The sequence below is a fragment of the Euwallacea similis genome, chromosome 15 (assembly GCF_039881205.1).
Source record: "Euwallacea similis isolate ESF13 chromosome 15, ESF131.1, whole genome shotgun sequence".
Classification (NCBI taxonomy): domain Eukaryota; kingdom Metazoa; phylum Arthropoda; class Insecta; order Coleoptera; family Curculionidae; genus Euwallacea; species Euwallacea similis.
The window spans coordinates 2,086,131-2,108,344 of record NC_089623.1 but is presented as its reverse complement, the minus strand read 5'-3'; the positions used below and the strand labels follow the sequence as shown (position 1 = coordinate 2,108,344).

Below are 22,214 nucleotides of genomic sequence, written 5' to 3'. Positions count from 1 at the left end.
CTTCCGTGGAAGTGCAAATTTTCAAGTCTGCGCCCCGGCCACATTAATTATCTAAGATTATCATAAGTTAAGGATTCAGAAGGCGAAGGTGTTTCGAGATGGCTCGAGACCTTCATCGGGATGCGTCGACATGAAGTCATTGAAGTATATAGGTGCCACACTCAAGTCGACCATGCCCCTTCCATTACTATGTCATTACTGTTCACTACATCGATGAAAAGCAACTATATGTTGAAAATAAAGTGGAAACGTGAAAAGTGGACTCATCTTGGGGGCATTCACTGTCGTTCTTTTCTGTATTCCGAGTTAATGTTATGAGTAGGTTAAGTACGACAAATCATTCACGGAATTTGGTCGAGTGTTTTCCTTCTCAGTACTGTGATGAGATGTGTCCAGCCGCAGAGCACTCGGCAAGTCCTGGATTTCTGCCACTTGGATATGTCAAGTGGTTTTCTATCGAACTGCAGCTAAGCGAATTTTTAGTTCATCAATATCTTCAGGTTCTGATTTACAAACAAGGGATTTAAGATGGCCTCAAAGGAAAAAGTCAAGGGGCGCTAAATCAGAAAACCTTGGAGGCCATTCAATTGTCCCTCTTTTGCCAATCCATCTACCGAAAAATAGACCCCATCAAGCTATTGTCGCACTCCTATGTCATAATGTGGCGGTGTCTCGCTTTGTTGAAAGTGTAAAACATTTTCATTCAGTAGATAATCGCCATTGTGATCTACTTGTGTTACAATGGTCTCTGTTTCAAGATGATCAATTGACTATTGTAACATATTGAGCTTTTCTTCATCATCAAGGTGCTATCGATACATAATGGTCGAAATACAGCATTTCCCAATACTCCAACCCATAATAAATAAATGGGCACTCATCGGAATAACACATATTTTTGAAAAAATTTGGGGTAGTGGTCATCAGTGTTGTCATGCTTTCACAAAACTCTATTTTGCAATCAGGATCATCCTCAGCCAGTGTATGATGAATTTGCATTTTTGACGGGTAGAACTTGTGTGTTTTTGTGGCTTTTGTAATAGAACCAATTGAAATTCCAATTTGACGAGATCCTTTTTAATTGATGTAGTTGGTTCAGATACAAATTGCCCCAACACTTCAATTGTGGCAGCTTCGTTCATTACTTTCGTTTGCTTTCGTTTTAAATTTTTCTAGAAGTTCCTTGAAGTAGAAATGAGAAATATTTATATGAAAATATTTTTCGCTGAAAATCTGAGCAATCAACCAAGGGGATTGGTTATTTGCACTATACATTAAAGCAATCTGCACTCTTTTTTCTACAGAATATAACATGTTAATCAAGATGTTAATGTTACACTATCGCATACGTTTATTTTGGAGCTATTTTTAGTGAAAGCTTTTAGAGATTTTTTAAATATGGAAAAAATTGATCATCGATACGCGATCCAATACGTTTATTTGAAAGATCTTAGTCCATTGAAAATCAAAACAGATTTTAGATTCGCTGTGAGGATGTTTTAAGGAGTGTTTGGCAAAGTTTCGCAGCAATGAAACCAAGTTTTTGCGTCGGTTCTTAACCATGAATGAAAGATGGGTCTATCATTTCACACTTGTGATGAAAGAGCAGTCAAAACAATGAACTTGAAGGGGAGAATCAGCTCCAAAGAAGACGAAATCCGTTTCATCTGCACGAAAGGTGATGGCGTTAGTTTTTTGGGATGTACGTGGAATAATTTTTATTGACTATTTCCCCAAAAGAAAAACAATAAATGGAGAATATTATGTAAATTTATTACAGCATTTGAGCGAAAAAAGTAGGAAAAAGCGACCGCATTTGGCGACAAAGAAAGTCTTTGTGCCATCAAGGCAACGCACCAGTTCACACTTCCGTCATTGCAACGGTCAAAATTCTTTCGAACTTTCTCCTCACTCACCCTTTTCGCCAGATTTAGCCCCCTCAGATTATTTTCTATTTCCAAACTTGAAAAAACGGCTCAGTGGAGAGAAACTTGCCAATAATGAAGAGGTGGAGTCCGAGGTTGATGTCTATTTTGAAATATTCGAAGCTTCTTACTGTAAATAGGGTATAGGGACCATAGAATATCGCTGGAAAGGGGTGTCAATCTCAAAGGAGACTATTTTAAGAAATAATGATATTTTTCAATTTTTTTTTGTAAGTGTTAGGTTGGGTATTTCTGGGACTATCCTCGTATGAGATGCAACTCAGTGGGGGGCGTCATTTAAATTTTTCAAATAGGGGTAGCAGGGTGATAATTAGGTTTACGCAAATTATATCAAAAGTGTTTCCCCTCGCAACCTGGAAGACCATCTTACTTAGTGCTTTCATATAGTATATTTCCATTTTTACGATATTTGAGGTGGTAAGTTTTCAAATGAAGACACTGTATAGCTGATAAAACTTGGCATGTGATATATGGAGGGGCGGAGTGCACATGCACAGCGTTATCGATGTTGCAAAGTCTGCTGTCCGTTAGATATCGTTGATTAGCAGTAGTGATAATCTTCATCTCACAATGGGTGTGTGGAAGTCGTTAAATAACGTTAACCATCGTAGCTTTTTGCCAGTTTTTAAATCTATCTAATAAACGAATTGACGACATGGTCTGAGATAAGTTGCTGTGGTTAGATTGAGTAATAGGCTGCTCTCAGTCTCCGAATTTATCTCAAATACAGTTACAATCGATGTAACACTTCGGTTCCAAAATTTTTGAACGGATTAGAATCTGAGCAAAATAAATAAAAAAAAACAACTCTCTCACACAGCAACTTCTCGTGGCAACCGCCTCGCCTAGAATCCCGACAAGTTCTTGATACAGGATATAAATCTTCAAGCACAGCATTGGGAGAGAAAAATAGAGTAATCTGGAAATTTAACTTCATAGAGCAGTTGCAGTAATATCAAAGAGAAACTTTATTTTACACGTTAATGCTAGCCGATATCTCGCCCCATAAGGTAGAAAAGGCATGGAGATTTTGAGCGTCGCTTAACAATGTGTCCTTTCCGGTTTAAATCGCCCACATTCCAACGCAGTGCAGCAATCATGCAAGAATGTCGAGGGGCAAAGGTGGCACTTTGAAAAAATCAATTTGTAATCGCATCATTTCTAATTATCCACAGATGCATTTTCCATTACCAAACGCAGAAAGATGAAGTGCACACATTACACTTCCTAATTCATTTTCAAATAATTAAAGAACTTCACTTTTCTATTGCTTGAATACCCCCCACAGACATCTATAACCCTTCCCGACTTTTATGGCCAAAATTGTATGTGTTTTTGTTGTCGCTTCTTGAATCCGAACTACCTAGGCGAGACCAACTTTTCCCGCAGGACATTTCGGACTGAATTAATGCCGAAGTTTCTGGGAAAACTTTTAATATAATAAACTAACGGAGATATATGCAGAATTAACGCACCAGTTCCTGCTTGGCTCCTGGTCGGAGCAATAAAGTTTTTTGTTTGGTTAGCCTCCACTCGAGCGTAGTTTGTTCACTTCGACTGAAGAACAACAGGAGGAAGTCGAATGAATAAAAATGCTGCTTGAAGGAATATAAGAAATGTGATGTGAAATTTGATGCAAAAATAACTTGGAGTTTCTAACGGGTGCTCAGTCAATTGTTTATGAAAAAGGATCTTGGTAAGGATATTGTATGAATATAAAAGCTGTTTTGAAGCATATGAGAATTGGAACTGCACGTTAAAGGACCATTTGCCTAAACTGAATCGACTCGGAACGGCGACTCGACTAGACTGGGTCAACATGTTTCGTTATGCATGAAATTATAGTTAAAATGGATATTTTCTGATTGAGTTCTGGACAACGCATTTAACTTCGCGTAGAAATAAACAAACATGCCAACTGTGCCGACCCATCCGAATCGATTCAGAGCTTGTGATCCGTCCAGCAGCGCACACACAGAATCTCAAAGAACATGGATAGTCTCCACGTGTCTCACTCGGCACATGCTTTTTTATGCATGATATTAAATTCGTCCACTACCACTCAATCGCCATGATCGGAATTAATTTAGCGTTAGGCGACGCATGGAATTAAATAAATAAATCAAAGCATGCTAACTGTGTCAACCGGCACGAGTTGATGCTGCACAGTAGGCACGTATTTTCATATATGAAATTAAATATGTCTCCTAGTGCTGGCGAGTAGGACCGAATTCGGCAGTGCCAAAAAATTCACAAAAACATGCCGACAGTGTTGCAGGCAGAAGATCCATCCGAGTTACTCGTAAAGGGCCGCATGTTTTGAATCGGATCAGTCGGCACAGATGGCATGATTTGTATGCACGATATTGAATGCTTTGCCTAGCAATGACCACACTTTCCCAATTCAGGGTTTAGCGGTGCATTTAGATCGATATATAAAAACTTGCTACTATACGTCCCCATCTAAAGTGCTTGTAATCATTATGGATTTCAGCATATCGTCGATCCAGCTAATGACTATCGTTTCGCTTTAATAGCATCAAGTAATGAACTTGGTGCTTTATGCATACTCTCACCCGCAAAAGTCTTGGTACGGTACATGACTTCATTAAGAGGTGCACATATATTCTCCGTATGAAGTTAAAACTTAATTTTATTTAATAGATGTATTTTCTACACTGCACCCTAACGTTAACACATGTTGTAAGTTTTTACGTATTTTCGTTTTTATCTATTTGAACAAAGATTTTTCGTTTACTAACAAAGTATGACCATGACTTTCAATAAATCTAACTTAACGAAATCAAAAAGGGGTATAGTTAAATGAATACATAGTGCACCAAAAAAGTACACAATTTTTATTCCTTAATTTGTACAAACAAATGAATATTTATTAGTGTGTATTGCCTTTTTTTGCTACTTCACATCTTCTTGATATACTTGAAATAACGTTTCTAATATCAACTTGATTAATTTAATCCGTCTATTTCCGTGATTTTCGATGATAGCTCATTTAAGTTCCTAAAGGGAACGTGCAAGTCTTTAACTTGTCGACCCATAACTGTTCAATGGGGTTCAGATCAGGGCTACTTGCTGGCCAACACAACGTTTAAATTTCTATATCTTGTAGGTGATTTTCTACTACTCGTCTTACATGTGGACGTCCAATAAAAATTCTAAAATGTCTGTTATGTATAGGTGGGCTGTCAAATCACAGCTCTGAAGCACAACTAACTCCGTCGAAGTTCCCAACTAATGCCACCCCATAACATGAGAGATTCACCTTCATAGCTTATAGTTCCGACAATGTTATATTGGTCCTATCGTTCTCCCGAACGTTGGTACACTCTCCTACTACGATCATCACTAAAAAGGCAAAATCGAGACTCATTCGCAGAAAGTACTTTGCCCCATTGAAGATCTTCCTAATCTTGTTGCTCTCGGTCAAATTGAAGATGTTGTCTTCGATGTTTTACAGTAAATGGAGGACCGCTTGCAGTTCTTTAGAGAATAATATTTCTTCCTGCCAACCTCCTTCTCACTGTATCTTGACTGATACGAAAGATATCGAGGAAAAAACTCCTGCTGCAGAACAGTGCTTGTAATGAATTGACTTTGTAAAGTATGCAACCGCAAAAATGTATCTTGGTTATTCGTTGTTAACCTTTGCCGTCCTATCTAGGTCTTCTCGAGTGTCCCGAAACCGCGCGAGTTCTTTGGGGACAGTAGATTGTGCCACTCCAAATCGTAGTGGGATTTGAACTTGTGGCCACGTCCGCAAGTGGCACAGCAGCTGGACATTCTTCCAGTGAAAGATTTCCCCTGTCATGGATATTTTGGACCATTCCCTTTGGAACATATTCTAAATTCACAAAACACAATTTAAATAAAGTTAAATGAGATACACAACCTTCAAGTCAAAATTGCTAAAACAGCAATTTTTTAGTTTTTTTTTTAAAGAACTGTTGTTATCTTATAAATAAGCGGGTAAAAAATTATTAAAAAAATTCAAAGCATTAGCTCGCATTATAAATATTTTCGAAGGCAAATATTTTAAAAATCATGCTTCATTTTGCTGTGCAGTGCATATTTATACTAGCAAGAATAATAAAATCTAATAAAAACTCAAACTTATTTTTAAAAAAATGAATTTCATTTTCTAAAAATAAATTGATTCTACAAAAATCTTGATACACCACCCAAATTCCCATTATTTTTGCGTTTATAAAGCAAAAATGTAATTGTTTACTGTTTTGTTCATTTTTTTCTCAAATTAACATACACGAAAGCAATAATGTGGAGTCACAAATATTTATTTTGTCACGCAAAACATGGACAGAAAGGAACTGAATCAGGGTGAGCAACAAACTATTATTAACTTAAATAAAAAAGGAAAGTCTTGCACGGAAATTTCAAAAATTCTTTAATGAAGTCGCTTTGGCATTTAAAAAATTCTAAATCGTTTCAAATACCAAAGCAGAATTAAAAATAGATGACTAAATGGACGCCTAAAAAAGTTAATACTGTGTAAAATGACATACATTCTCGATGAAATTAAGTAAGATCCGAAGAATAGTGCTTAAAAATTGGCATCAGAATTGCAGCAGCATTTTGGAACTACTGTTCACAAACAAACAATTCGATGATCACTTCATAAAGGAGGATATAAAGGATTTAGTGCACGAAAGAAACCCTATGTAAGTGACAATAACAGAAAGAAGCGTGTTAAATTTGCTGAAAAAGCCAGGGCGATTGGGCCAGAACTTTCAGAAAAAGTCATTTGGTCGGATGAAAGTAAGTTCCACCTTTGTGGACCAGATAGACGTAGAAAAGTGTGGAGAAAACTAGGAGAGGCACTGAATTCGAAAAATACAATTTGAACCATTAAGCATGGAGGAGACGGATTAATGGTTTGGGGTTGCATGTTGGCTTTTGGTGTAGGCAATTTAGTGATAATAGACGAAATCACAAGCCAAACAGTAAATCTGATAATTTGTAAAAAAATTTAGAACTAAGTGGAAATAAATTAGGATTGAGAGGATATTTTTATTTCCAGCAAGGTAATGATTCTAAGCATAAAACTTATACGGTACGTCAGTGGTCAATCTTTAGTAGCCCTTATTTATTAGAAACGCCCCCCCAAAGTCCTGACGTCAACCCTATAGAATATTTATGGAATTATTTGGAAAAACAAATTCGGAAATATATAATTCACAATGAAACGGATTTAAAAAGGGTTATTTCAGAAGAATGGTTACAAATATCGAATGACCTAACAGGAAAATTGATTCAGTCAATGCCAAATCGCTTATTAGAAGTCCCGAAATAAAAAGGGTACCCCCACGCGATATTAATTTTCTTTATATTTGCAAATAATAGCGGCTATGTTACCTATACCAAGACCTGCGGAATCAATTTATTATTAAAAAATGATTTTTTTCTGAAAAAGTTTGAGTTTCTGTGGGATTTTATTATTATTACTAGTATAAATATAGATCATACAATACATCCTCTTAAATAAAATGAAGTTGCGATTTCATGCGGGAAAAGTACATTCAGGATAGTCAACGCAAGATGGTCCAATTTCAAATATAGGATATTTCATTTCAAAAAATATATTTTTGGCACTCCACGGTTTTCTGGACCACCCTGTAACTTCGAAAATATTAAAATATAAAAATGCGTGAAAAACTGAATAACTTTTATATCAAACTTTTTTTAAACTTTACGATTTTTGAGGTAAGGTAGTGGACCATCTTACTTGGACCACCCTGCACACCTCTTAACAAAGTAGTGTACAGTACCAAGACTTTTGCGGGCGAATGTATGAAGTATATGAAAGAATGGGCAACTGCATTCTTAACAAATTACTATATGTGAGTCGTTGCATGAAAAATGTTGAGGTGCCTCGAACGAAACTGCCGCATGAAGACTTTAAGAGGGGAAGAGGGGTTGGATTAGATGAATACTAATGACTATAAAATCCCAGCACAAGCTCCTAGTGTGATTCATGACTTCAAGAGAAAAACGTAATATTTCCGGTTACATTTTGGCATGTATTTGTTGTGAAATCACATATTGCCGCAACCAAAACTAGGCGCCCTATTAGAACACGACAAAAGCCATTATTTTGAGTTTATTCCTAAAGGGCAATCAATATTTTACCAGTGTCATACTGCTGCATACACCTGTTTATCTAATGCCGGTTAACCACAGGCTACTGCATATATAATAGAAAGGACACTTTACCAGCTGTCACATTTACGAGTATTGTACGATTAGTGGGACAGCTTCCATTTTTTATTCAACCTATTAACGACCCACGCATGTGAACATGACACGTTGAGGGACGAAATACTCTTATTACGAGCAGTTCATTGTCGCATAATACGCTCTTGCTGGCGGGTAATAGAAAAAGCAGGATTTCTTACCATTAAAAGCAGGAAATGGAGATATTCCATGTTCAGTCGTCCTTTCTAGTTTGTAAGGTTCCTCATGAGAGACGCTGAAGTAGCATGAAGGCCATCTGGGTCCTGAAAAAAATGTTTATGCTTAATGATAAATTCAGGGCGTCTGCAATTTAAAGATGTAAATGTAGAGCCAAAAATAGTAAAAAAAATTCCTGTAAATATTGGTTCGACGGAGGCTTGGCTCTCCAAAGGGGTCCTATAAATTGGTTATTTTTTAAAGTAACTTTCTTTCCGATTAAGGTAATGAAATGAAAATTATAGGTAATAATTATACCATAAGGACCTTTAACTTCCATAAGTTTCATTAAAATTTATTATAAATAAAGGTAGTTTTCTAATTATCATTAACAGAAATGTTTGGATTTTTTTATTCCTTTGAATTGTCAAGCAAATAGTATTATTTTTTAACGAATTAGACTTTTTTTAGGAAAAAATTCTGTATTTTTGTTTCGAATTTTTCATAGTTTAATCAGAAATATATATTTTTTTAATAATGCTTGGCTCAGAAGAGTAACATTTGTTTAAACATTTTCACATAGTAGGTATCTTTCACGGTTTTCATTGTAGTGATTGTCACTTTCGTTGGTATCATTTAAATTCTTAAGTTTTTTTGAGGTTCTTAGCTATGATCTTTGTGCTTGACTTTGCATCACATTCGATTTTTTTACAACCATGGACCATCATGCTTTCACTAACCGTGAATGTGAATATGAAATATGAAATATATGTTGAAAATACGAAAATGACAATCACTACAATTAAACTTTCACTATGAAAGCTACCTAGTATGTGATAATGTAAAAAAAAGTTACTGTTCTGAGTCTTTATTTATAGTTATTTCCAACTGGACTATGCAAAATTCGAAGAAAAAAGTAGAGAGATTTTTTCTTTAAAAAGGTCTAATTCATTAAAAATAATATTATTTGCTTGAAAATTCAAATGACTAAAAAAAGTTCGCAAAATTTCTATTAGTGGTAGTTAAAAAATTATCCTTATTTATAATCGATTTTGAAAAAACTTATGATAGTTAAAGGCCCATATAGTATGATCATTATCTACAATTTTCGTTCAATTATCTTAATCAGACAGAAGATTATTGTAAAAAATATCCAAACTATAGGACCCCTTTGGAGGGCCATATCTCAGTAACGGTGCTCCGTCGGAGCAATGTTTATAGGAACTTTTTACTATTTTTGGCCCCACTTTCACCTCCTTGAGTTCCGCACCAACTTTTCCAAACACCCTGTGTGACACATTTAAAACGACGAAATTTGGGCAAATAAATTCACTTTATATTAAACTCGCATGTATATTATGCGTGAACCATATGGAAAAGACCTGAAAAAAGAGAATTTTTATGTTAGGCACACAAATCAATTTTATGCTGCGTGACCCAAAATATAACTTCTCTGTTGTGATTCCGTGCATGAAAAAGGCAGTCACTTTTCAAGCCCGAATAAATAAGTTTTGCAAACAACAATTTATCCCATATGTATATGCGAGTGTGACCGTGTTTGTGTTAAGGGTTTGAGATAAGTGAAAAACTCGTAAATTTGCTTTATTTAGCTTGCAATTCTCACCATCTAAAAGAGCGTTTTTAACACCGACGCATATCAATGTTTGCGTTCTTGTATATATTTATTGGGTTTGAATAATAGCCACGTATCGATCTACCTTTTGATCATTTGTCGCTCCGTTTAATTAAATATTGAATGTTGTTCGATATTTAATTGAATCAATTTGCAGAGCTGTGAGGCAAATTATCGAAAAACTTCAATTTTTAATTCGTATTTGCACATCGTTAATTAATTCTAGTCCTGTGCTACCGTTAAATATCTTCTGTAAGCTGTAATACAAATGTACTATCCTGCTACGCCATTATAAATCTGCAACGGTCCGATCCTCGACCCTGTCCTAAGCAGGGTTCTTAATCTGTAATCAAAAACATCCTCAAGAAAATGATCTGTGTATTGAACTAGTGTACCCGAGTGTATTTTAAGATCTTTCATTTCCCGCTTTCATGTAAGTGTATCAGAGATAATTCCACAAAAAATGCTTTCGCTTAAAAAGCTACGAGCGGGCGTCTTCTGCGTTCGTTAATCTCGTTACCAGGAACATGAAGAATTTTAACGATTTTCCGAAAGGAACAAAAAGCGACAAAAAAAGTTGATATAATGCATTTTCTTCTGCTTCTCGGCGCGAAGATTTACTTCTATTTCTTACAACAAACAGCAATAAAAGGACAACAGGACGGTTCAGTTGCCATATCCGAGCCCACTGTGCTCCCTCATCATGTTAGTTTCCCTACCTTATGCGACGTAATGCTGTGTTGGTTCGTTCGTTTACAAATGCCCAGATAGAATTTATTGCGACTAGAAACTATGTCGTTTGTGGTTGGGAATTTTGGACAAAATATGTTGGTGCATTTTTTGGGTGTCCTGACGTAGTGGCGACGTTGCCTGCCAACCACAATAAGCCCACTTTAAGTGGCTGATGCTACAAACAGCATCCTCATACTGCAACAAATTAAACGAACATTAGTAAATAATGTAATAATAATCTATTATTTACTAATATTTACGCCTAAAATATCACAGGAAACGAGCCCCGTTTAATCACAGCGGCACACTTTATAGACAAAGGGCTAAGATTATGAAATAAGGATCGCCATGTAAAAAGGCACTAATAAGTGCCGGCGATGTGGTCCATAATGCTTTTGTGAGTGCTATAAGAAAAAGTCGTTACGAGACTACACAGTCTGAACCTAGCAAATGTGCATACAGTCAGGGGAAAAAATATTCAGACGCTGCTTAAACGGTTACAAAACACGGTATTTCAGACTTAAAAGTTGAAAAATAAAAACAGATTTTGTTGTAATGATGTATGGAATAATTTACTGCAAAGCCGTGTATTTGATATTATAAAAAAAATCGAACAGCAAAAAATTCCTCGAATAATGAATAAAAGGGCTGCGATACTGGGAGCAAGAAAAGCATTCAGACGATCCAATTTAAGTTTTCCAAGGGTGCATACGCACTAAGCGGGTATCCGTTATGCGCCCGACCGTCCGATTCATGCAATAAAGATGTATGTTAACTTACGCTGAAACTTTATTTCTAATCGTACTGTTAGCCGCACGATAATGCGAACGGAAATAGAGCTTTACCGTAAATTAAAGCAAGTTTTTATTGTACGCGGTCAATCCGACGGCTGGCCGCATAACGGATATCCGTTTAGTGCGTATGCGCCCTAAGAACGAGTCACGCGGCTGCTGGCGCCCTCCTTGGGAACATGCGAGGCAGAGCCAAATGAAAACCGTAAAAGCGCCCAAAAAAATAGTAATTAAAAATCGCCCGGAATTACGCGTTAAAAATTGGTAGAAATATTATTTTTGGAGCGTAGCAGGCCTAGCAAGAACCGTGACGGAGGAACAAATGAAATTGTTCCTACGTCACATTGTGACAGTTTCAAAATGGCAGCCCCCCTAGAGCATTGCACTAGGGAGGAACGGCATTGTGCTATTCAGTTTTTGCGAAGTGAAGGGGTGAAACCCATTGATATTCATTGTAGAATAAAGTTACAGCATGGAAATTCATGTTCGTCGCTCCAGCAAGAGTATAAATGGAGGAACAAATTTGAAAATGGGGTGAATTCCGTAGCCGATTCTCCCCAACCTGGTTAAGCAAATGGTGTTGCCACGCCTGGGTCGATTTCGGCAGTTGAAATGTTAGCGAAAGAAAATCGTCGTACTATCCTTAACTAAATCGCTGAGATTTTGAACATGAGCCACGGTTGCGTACATTGCATTATGCATGACATTCTCCTGTTCCATAAAATGTCAGCGAGGAGGATGCCAAAGCAATTGACCCCAGAATTGAAACAGCGACGTGTTGATGCTTGTGAGGAACTCTTGCGTCTGTATGAAACAGAAGGAGATGCCTTTCTGACCTTTCTGACAAGAATTGTCACTAGAGATGACTCCTGGATGCATTATCATCAACCTAAAACAAAACGAACAAGTAGGGAACGGCGTCACGCTTTTTCACCAAAACCGAAAAAATTTCGCACCCAGCTCTCGACAAGAAAGGTTATGTCGATACTGTTTTTGGACGCTGAAGGGGTAATTTTAGGAGATTATATGCCTTATGGAGGTACAGTTACTAGTGCTACATACTAAGAACTCCTGAAGAATCGTCTCAAGCCCGCTATCAGAATTAAAAGTCGAAGATCTCTGAGTGGCGTCCTTTTGCAACACGAAGCGGACGACCACATACGGCCGCACAACCACGGCAGTCATCCATAATTTGAAGTTTAAATGTCTATCACATCCTCCATATTCACCTGACCCGATCCCCAGCGATTTTCATATTTGGTCGCCTTAAAGAAGCCTTTAGATGGAAAAAAATTTCAAACTAATGATGAAGAGATTCAGGCAGTGCATGAGTGACTGTGCACACTATCAAAAGATTTTTTCCTTCGGGTATTCAAGCACTTCCAAAACGATGGAGGAGGTGTTGTGAATTTAATGGGGACTATATTGAAAAGCGACACATTTTTTTTGACGTTGTTTCAATAAATTAGGTTTAATGTCGTTTTTAAGATTTTTATTTGACTCTTTCTTGTATTTATTTACACTTCTGTGCTTAGTACCATTTAAAATTGTTACAATAAGGTTCGTCGTAAAAATATAAGTTTCTATTTAAGACAATTCGTAATGTTTCATTATGAAAAAGGTTGTTCTCTCAGTAAAATTGCCTCCACGCCGAAATTAAGCAAAAGTACAGTTAGAGATATTATTTCGCGGAGACAAGCTCGATTTTATTCCACAAAGAGACCGTCCAAATCTGTTAAATGTAAAGGACCAACGTCTTATTATGCAAAAAGTTAAATAAGATCCCAAAATTCGTGCTCCAAAACTGCAAATGTACTTAGAACAAAATAATGAGAGGAAGGTGTCTCTTAAAACAATACCTCGTTGCATTCGTGCCCATGACTGTCACAGCAGAATAAAAACATTCAGCTAGAATTTGCCTCCAGCTACGTGTTAAAAGAAGATAATTACTCGTCAGTTGTAATTTTCTGCGACGCGTCCAAATTTAACATCTTTGGCTCAGATGGAGGCCCAAGAGATTGGGGAAAAGTAAACGAAGCTTTCAAAAGCAAAAACATACGTCCAAGAGCCAAGCATGATAGAGGGTCTGCTATGGTATGAGGTTGTATATCAAGTTAAACAATTGGTATATATCGAAGGAAATATGGATAAATTATATTATTTAAGTCTTTTAAAACAAAACCTTCGACCCAGTGCCGAGAACATTGACATTTTAAACACATTTAAAGTTTAACAGGATAACGATCCCCCTCCTTCCAGGGATAGTAAAAGAATGCTCTGCAATTTTCCAAAAGTTATCAAAACGCCAGCACGGTCCCCAGATCTTAACCCTATTGAAAATGTGTCGCATTTTCTGGAAACGTAGATCAGAAAACACGAAATTACTAATAATGTAGCTTTGAAGCTGGCGTTACAAGAATATTGGACTAAAATTGATATGGAGATGAAAAAAAAATTTTCGAGGCCAAATCGTTTAAGAATGGTCATTGAACAAAATAAAGGACATACAAAATATAAATTTATTCGAATTTTGCTTAAAACTTTTAACAATAAACCTGCCCGAATATTTTTAGCTCCTTGTAACCATTTTGTTTGTATTCAAAGAATTTTTTGGCTGTTTTTAAGATATTAATTAAGATATCAAATTAATGCCTTTATTGTAAATGCATCATTATAAAAAAAAATTCTTTCTATTTTTCAACTTTTAATTCAGAAATATCACGTAGTGTAAACGTTTAGCTAACATCCAAATAGTTTTGGCCCTGATTGTATGTACTCCACCACAGGGCAGTGATGAGCCTTAAGAAATACTTAAAGCTGAATGTCATCTTAGCAGTCCTGATACAGAAAGTTGTACTGTTTTTTTCCATCATCATTCTGGTGAATCCATTTTCGGCAGCCTTTGACTTATTGGGCTCTAATCGACGAGCCGCTCATTAACCAACAGTGGTTAGTGAGCGGCGTTGGTGCGACGTTACCTCGACGACCTTTCAAGTCAGATTCAGTTAGTTTGATTGGAAGTCGAAACTTGCCCAGACAGTCATATCAAACATAACGTGAAGTGTAAATTGGTGGAAGATTTTTGTCGCTCCAACGACGCTTGAAATACGTTTCAATCAGGTCAGTTAAACTTAGCCGTAGAACTTCAATCATCTTACCAATGAAATCATAGTGATATTTTCGAACTTTTACCGGAAAAATTCAAAAATGCTTAATGCAATTGTTTAATTCACTTCCATTCATATCTCATAGTCATTTTTGCTGAATGCGGGCAAGTTTTAGAAAGTTGTTGAAAAGTTCAGTTTGAAAAATCACTTGCAAGAAGCTAAAGACGCGAAGATGAAATTCCACAGGAAATACATGATCTCTTTCATTAAGCTCACGTCTTACATGCCTTTTAGTATGATTATATTTCTTACCTGCCGACTCTATTTAGCACGGCAGGCGCTTAGACATGTTTATCTCCCATCAAGGGGCACCGAAAGGACGAAAGAAGGCTGTAAAGGAGACAAAAATGGCATTTTTATTATTCATGATGGCCAGCCATCGAAATCTCTTTTCAACTAGGTCGCAGGTGTATGTGACACATTGACCACTTTACTTAAAGGCGTTATCAATGTGTTTTAATGGCTTGGCAGGTGGCTTGCCATTGGACATAAAATATTAATAAAAGAACACTTTTGAGTCCTAAGAAGCGATGATAAAATCAACAACGTCAGCTTTAATTGCCTTTATCACAAACATCACTGCTGGACACAAAAGCAGTGGTAATAAGATTTTGGGATTTATATTAGATGTTCAAATAACTTGAAAATTGGTGGAGTGAATTGACCTTGTTTCATATATATTATTGTTCATCCTAATGATCTTAAATTTGTTGACTTACTTTTTTTACCACCTTCGAAAGTGCTTTTACCAGTGTATAAAAATCATACATCATATACGTATACATATACAGTATGGTCCAATATATGGAATAAATTCATTATATCTAAAATGGGCGACATTTAATAGAAATCCGAAAACACATCTATATTCATTTTTTAAGGGGGCCTCACTTTACTAAACATTTTAGAGATGTGACGTCACCCGGGGGGGCGTAAAGATGTAATCGTAAACTTTTTTAAATATAAATAGGGGTCATGTGACACCTACTTCGAAAGGTCTCCTCATCGCTAATTCAGCAGTATAATATTTTTCCTCAATTTTTAAATGAAACAGTTTATTTAGTAAAATTGTTTAATTTTATGACATTATAATAAATGTTCAGACTTTTAATATTTTCTACAATCGCTGGGATTATTTGAGCAATCTCCGTTTTGATGTGTTCCTTCAAATTTTCTAAATTGTGTGGTAGACTTTTATAAACCTTGCCCTTCAAGTGTCTATAAAAGAAAGTCCAACGGAGTCAAATTGGGTGATCGCGGTGGCCATTCGATTGATCCTCTCCTCCCAATCGATCTCTCTGGAAAATTGTTATTTGAGTAGGTTCTTACAACAACGGTACAGTGTGGACGCCATCCTACTGAAGCCATAAATCATTTCTATTTGGAAATTGCTGATTCAGTTATGGCAGCATATAACCTTGAAAAAATTGAAGATATCAAGCACCACTTAAATTTTCTTCTAAAAAGTATAGTCCTATGACCTTGTTTATAATTCCGCTCCAAACTTTCACCTTTTCCGTCCAGTGTGGATTTTGACGTGCTGAGTATGGGTGTGTTTGGCAGTTTATGAGACCTTTGAGGAAAAAGGTAGTTTAATCTGAAAAAAACATTTTTGCTAGAAAGCCTTCATGCTTGTTACAACGCTCTATAATGGTCTCACAAAATTCGATTCGTCTATTAGAGTCAGTGTTCTAATAGCTTCTGGACCAAATGTACTTTGCATGGATGCCATATTTCCTTTTTAGCACTTTAAGAACCCTCGAATGGTGTAAAATATTATCCAGTGAGACTTGGCTTGAGCTGATATGGGGATCTTCTTGAAATGCAAAAAATACGTAGAGTTTCTTGGTTTTGAAAATTGGTTTTCTACCAGTTTTAGGGAGATCTTTAACATGGCCGGTATCGAGAGACTTATGTTTATTAATTGTTGATTAAGAAACGGGTCTCAGTTAGGATACTTAGCATTAAATAAATTACACAGTTCTGCCTGAGTCCTTGCTCTATCTCCATAGTCTATCTTCATTAAAATTTCAATTCGTTCAGTCTCTGTAAGGTTCATTATTTAATGAATTGTTATAATATCTTTATGAAAATTATAGTACTTTGCTTGCAGTACATCAATTATAAATATGAAATTGAAATGCTGCTCTTTTATTATTTTGCATGTTACTAGGTAGATATTACATTTTTCGATATTTTTAGGTATTTTTTTCTAAATCACATAAGCCAACAAAAACATAAATAGAATGTTTACACGATATTTTATGCATCTATTATAATGTCATAAAGTTAAACAATTTTACTAAATAAACTGTTTTACTTAAAAGTCGAGAAAAAATAATTTTACTGCCGAATAAGCAACGAGGAGACCTTTCGAAAGAGATGTTACATGACGCCTATTTACATTTCAAAGTTTTCGATTTCATAATTACACTCGCCCTGGTGACGTCATGTCTCCAAAATGTTTACTAGAATGAAGTCCTTTAAAAATTAAAATAGAGGTGTTTTAGGATTTTTTTAAAATGCCGTCCATTTTAGATATCATGAATTTATTCCATACGTTTGCGCCACACTGTATATGTATTTGTATACAGGGTGTTTCCTAAGCTCGATCCATAACTTCAGGACATAATTTCTCATGTTATTTTTTAAAAAAAGTTTCTATAAACACGTGACCGGAAACGCTTAGATTCCGAAGTACAAGATGTTGAAATTAAAAGAAACATTGAACTTCGTCAATTCGGATAACATCAGATCGGCAGCGGTGGTCTAGTTCCGTGGCCTCCTAGGTCACCCGATTTAACGCCTTTAGATTTCTTTCTGTGGGGACATGTAAAGTTTCTGTTTTATGAAAGCTTACTCTGTTTCTACGCCGGTAGAAACAGAGCAAGACCTAATTGCACAAATCACTGCGGCATTTGAAATAGTTCAAAACGATTATCAAATTTTTAGCCAAGTTTGCAAAAATTTAAACAGATGCACTGAAGTTCAAAGACAACATTGTGAACAATTACTGTAGTGTTATTTTGTACAAATAAATTAAAATGAAGCGTACTAAAATTCGATTAAAACATTTTTGCACATAACTATCTTAAGTCATAATAAGGCCGTAGCGCATTAGGGAAACATTGGCGGACACGGGTTCTTATACTCAGATGTCTTCTTTGTTGAACTGAACAATCCTCAGAAGTTTGATCCAATAGTTGTACATAGACATTTAATCTAAAGTTTTGGACTATGGGGCATTATAAATTGTATAGTGTACATACAGCACTATGTGGGTTCAAACACCAGTCAAAAATCATGCTGAAAATATGGCCATACATTTAGTTCGTTCAGCTCTCGTTATGCATGAGTTCAAGTTATGTTAGATAAAAATGTTGACTCCCATAAATAAAACAAAGTTTTCGAAATCCCAAAAATATTTGGAAGTCCTTTAACTTCGACAGTGTCCCGAATATTGACAAAAGTTGCTGAACTTTAAGTACATTATACTGGAAAAAGGGAAAACTTAAAGTAGGAAAACGTGTCGTAAATTTTCAGTATATAAATCGCTGTAAAGCTTTTTTACTTTAAAATAAGGGGTTACATTAGAGGCTGGAATATTTCCGTATACGAGTAGACACTTTCGTAAGAAAAGGTGTGGAGTGTGTAGAAGTGTCGCGGCAGAAGGCTCAACATAAAACCATGAAATAAAGGCATAATTTTTAAAGGCGTAGGAAGGGCCCGTGGAACGAGTTTTGTAATGATAGAGCTTAAATTCTGTTTGTATATTAAAATAACATTAGCGGCAAACAGAGATAGGAGTAGCATGGATTTAGATCGAAAAGCAACTCGGGACTTAATTTTTTAGAAAAATTGAAAAGTAATGTTTTTTTTTTTGGTTTGAAAGATAATCTTATAGTCACGTTTTCCCCAAAAAGAAGCTTTATATAGGGTAAGGTTGCTCAAGTTGTAGCCCCTTAAGAAAAAGATTGCATAAAAGTGAGGATTTATGAAATAAATAGAAATTACGTATATATGATATTCACAACTTTTATAAATAATATTTTTAGTTATAATAACAAAACAAAAAAACTCTATTTTCTGATAAAATAAGCGAAATTCTCAAAAACTCACAAAGGTACGATTAAAGAAACCAATTTCTTAAGTTGTACCAATTAAAGCTTAAATCGTACCAAAAATACAATTAAGTAACAATAATAATTATAATGTATTTTTTAATAATATGTATACATGACTCATATTCAATGAGTCCATCCATCACACACACATTTCTTTGTTATTTTTCAACTCCAGCACAAAGATAGATCATGCACCCATGATTTACACCTCAAGCACTGAATCATGTTGTCCCCCGATTTTCCGCATAAACATACCAAAACCAATCTTTTAGTTGCATTGCTGTTTTTCTTTTTAATTTTTAATGCCGATTCCTTTTTATTAGTCGCATTTTTTATACTTTCTTTATTAGAAGTTGATGCTATTTTGATTGATGAGGATGAGCCTCTACGGAACTTTTTTCTTTCACATATTCAATTTGAAATAAGTGATAGAAAGGAGGAAAAGAAGGGAAAGAAAGGAAATATTTAATTGCAGTTTTATTTGGTGTGAGTCCGATGTTACAGGCCCAGAAATACAACCCATAGGTGCGTCTTTTCCTTCTTCTGGAGTTTCTTTACTTTTACGAGTATCCATTGCAAAGAGATTTCCTTAACTATTAGTATCAATTGAAGGGGATTTTATTGCTCACAGCTCGACTTGGATTTGTGCGCTTCGTCTTGATATTCATGTCTGTTGGATGGTCGTATACCGGGAGATTTAAAATCATTCAAATCAATGCCCATACGAACAAATTTTGAATGTGCATTTCCCATTAGTTCTGCCACAGCAGTTTGTTTAATTGTGTTTCCAGGATTTGTTCTTAACCGAGCAGATGAAGCTTCGTTATAGTTGGGATTTAGAGATTTGAAGAAAGATCTATTCAAAGGTTGGAGAGGGTGGGTTGTATAAGCAGGAAAGGATGACATCACAAAACCATACTCGCGCGCTATTTATTATATAACACTCTTCTCTTCTTTATACAGGGTGGTCTACTTTTTTGTAGCAGAACTTTAACAATTGATAAAAAAACTTATTTTAAGAAGAATATTTCATACCAATATAGGCCCATAAACGCTTCGTTTTAAAGATACCGGACGTTGAAAACTTTTTAAAAAAATCGATTATTGTTTATAATATTTCAACCTCTGGAGATATTTGAACGAAATATGGTGTAGAGCGTCATATTGTATGCTGTCATATTCAGTAATAATATCACGACCCACGAGCAACCAGTGCCTGAGTTGTGGGGTTTTACTACCATAAAATTCAATAAATTACTAATAGGGTCCTGTCTAAAATCAAATTTAATTTTTTTTTCTAAATGAGTAATTCATTCTCTACAAAAAATGTCTCTTGACATTTTTTCGTACCTGACTCAGTTGCATAACAAATTTAATTAAAAAAACTTAAATTGACAAATTCTCCCAACCTAACCTCGTTGGAATTTTTTGTTAAGGAATTTTTAAAAGAACAAATATATGCAACTTCTGTGAAAACAAGGGAGGAACTTATTGGACGTATTAGAAATGCGTGTACTGAATTTAGAAATCATAATTTAATTGGTGTTCTCCGATCTATTAAATGTCGGTGTGAATTATGTGTGTAACAAAATGGTTCATATTTTGAACACCTATTTTAAATTAAGTGAATTTTTTTAGCTGTTTTTCATTTTTAATTATGCAATACGTATCATTAACAATAATAAACAATAAAATTTGCTTTTAGACAGGACCGGATTAGTAATTTATTGAATTTTATTTTATATATATTTTTATTTTTTTATGGTAGTAAAACCCCACAACTCAGGCACTGGTTGCTCATGGGCCATGATATTATTACTGAATATGACAGCATACAATGTGATGCTGTACACCAAATTTAGTTTAAATATCTCCTAAGGTTGGAGTATTGTAAGAAATTATCGATTTTTTTAAAATGTTTTCAACGCCTGGTATCTTTAAAACGAAGCATTTATGAGCCTATGTTGATATGAAATTTTCTTCTTAAATTAAGTTTTTCTATCCATTGTTAGTCCTGCTAAAAAAAAGTGGACCACTTTGTATAATATATTTTTTTATATAAATACTCTTCTCAAACATAAGAGCACATTACACAAGAATGGAAACAATGAGAGAAAAAGTGGGTAAGAGCAAGAAGTAATTTCTTAACTTTGGGTAGGATTTGAAATCTGTTTTTATTTACCATTTTACTGCAAAATGGGAAATAAAGCTAGTTTACCCTTGATAGTATTTCATGTGTTCGTAGTTTTTGGGAGCCCTGTATAAAAAAGTTAAAAATTATCTTCATAAGTCGTATTTTTTCAAGCAGCAGAGACTTTATTAAAAATGACTTTTTGTGGAAAAACGACATTTTTTGTCCATTTGTCCTCTTGGGCCCTCTATCTGTGGACATACTGTATTCCGCACAGCGTGATATCAAGTGTATAATGAATACAACTTTTAGCGTGCCTCAAATTGTTATCTATCTCAATGAAATATTGACGACGAGTAGATCATAAAATAAATACTTTTTCGAATTAAAAAAAAAATCTTCCGGCACGGTACGTTAACAATCCACTGGAAAGAAATGTGTTAATGCTCTTCGTAGCCCAAATGCCACACATCACGTACAATTTTACAACCCATAACCTAACCATGTTACTACGTCCTCTTGACAAGAGCGAATTAAAAATTTGAAGTAGCAGTTAAACGAAGAATTATTTTACAGCTCGCTTAGAACTCATTTCGAAGGTATTAAATTTAATTTCATGCGCCTGTGAAAATAAATCTAACTAATTTAGGGAAGTTCATTGATATATATTTCGAAGACCTTTAGAAAATTTAAGTGGCACTAAAGGCAAGAGTAGAATTAATTATCCAATTTCAAATCGTATTATAAGTAAAAGTTAGTTAAGTCATTACAGGGTGCAGGCGAAATAAAATGAAACGGGACTCTTTGGATCGTTGTCCCGAAATCTTTAATTAGGTAATGCAGCTCCTTAATACAACTACAGTTTCTAACGCTTAGATTAATCTGTAGTTCAGTGATAGTCACTGAATCAGTCTCACTTTTGCCCTAATAATCAATAATCTAATATCGCCACCAATGTCTTGGATAATACTTTCAGTGTTAACCGAAAAAATAAGCTGCTCCTCAAAGTTAAGGAAGTTTACAAATTTTGAGAATATTTTAAAAGTTGCCGATTATTTCTCACTAAGTTTTCATGTACTGTGTGTTCCCAGATAAGTGGACCGACTCTTGTAAAAAGTAAAAAATTTTCGATTTAAATTTCCAGTTTTTGGGGTTCAGCCCTGCTTGGTTAAAAACTAATTTCTAACATAATTTTACTTTTAGAAAATCAAATATGTCTTGGAAATTAAAAAAAAAACTATTTTCCTGTAGAGTAAAGTACCTT

At 35.3% G+C, this 22,214-nt stretch overlaps 1 protein-coding gene across 2 annotated transcripts in view; it reads right to left on the bottom strand.

The window, feature by feature from the left end:
• Positions 1-22,214, bottom strand: part of nolo (no long nerve cord) — a 205,502-nt gene that overhangs the window by 146,927 nt on the left and 36,361 nt on the right. For both annotated transcript variants that reach the window (XM_066397510.1, XM_066397511.1), the window contains exon 2: positions 8,378-8,479. In XM_066397510.1, coding sequence (XP_066253607.1) covers positions 8,378-8,407 — 30 coding nt within the window. In that variant the 5' untranslated portion in view covers positions 8,408-8,479. The remainder of the gene's footprint in view (positions 1-8,377; positions 8,480-22,214) is intronic.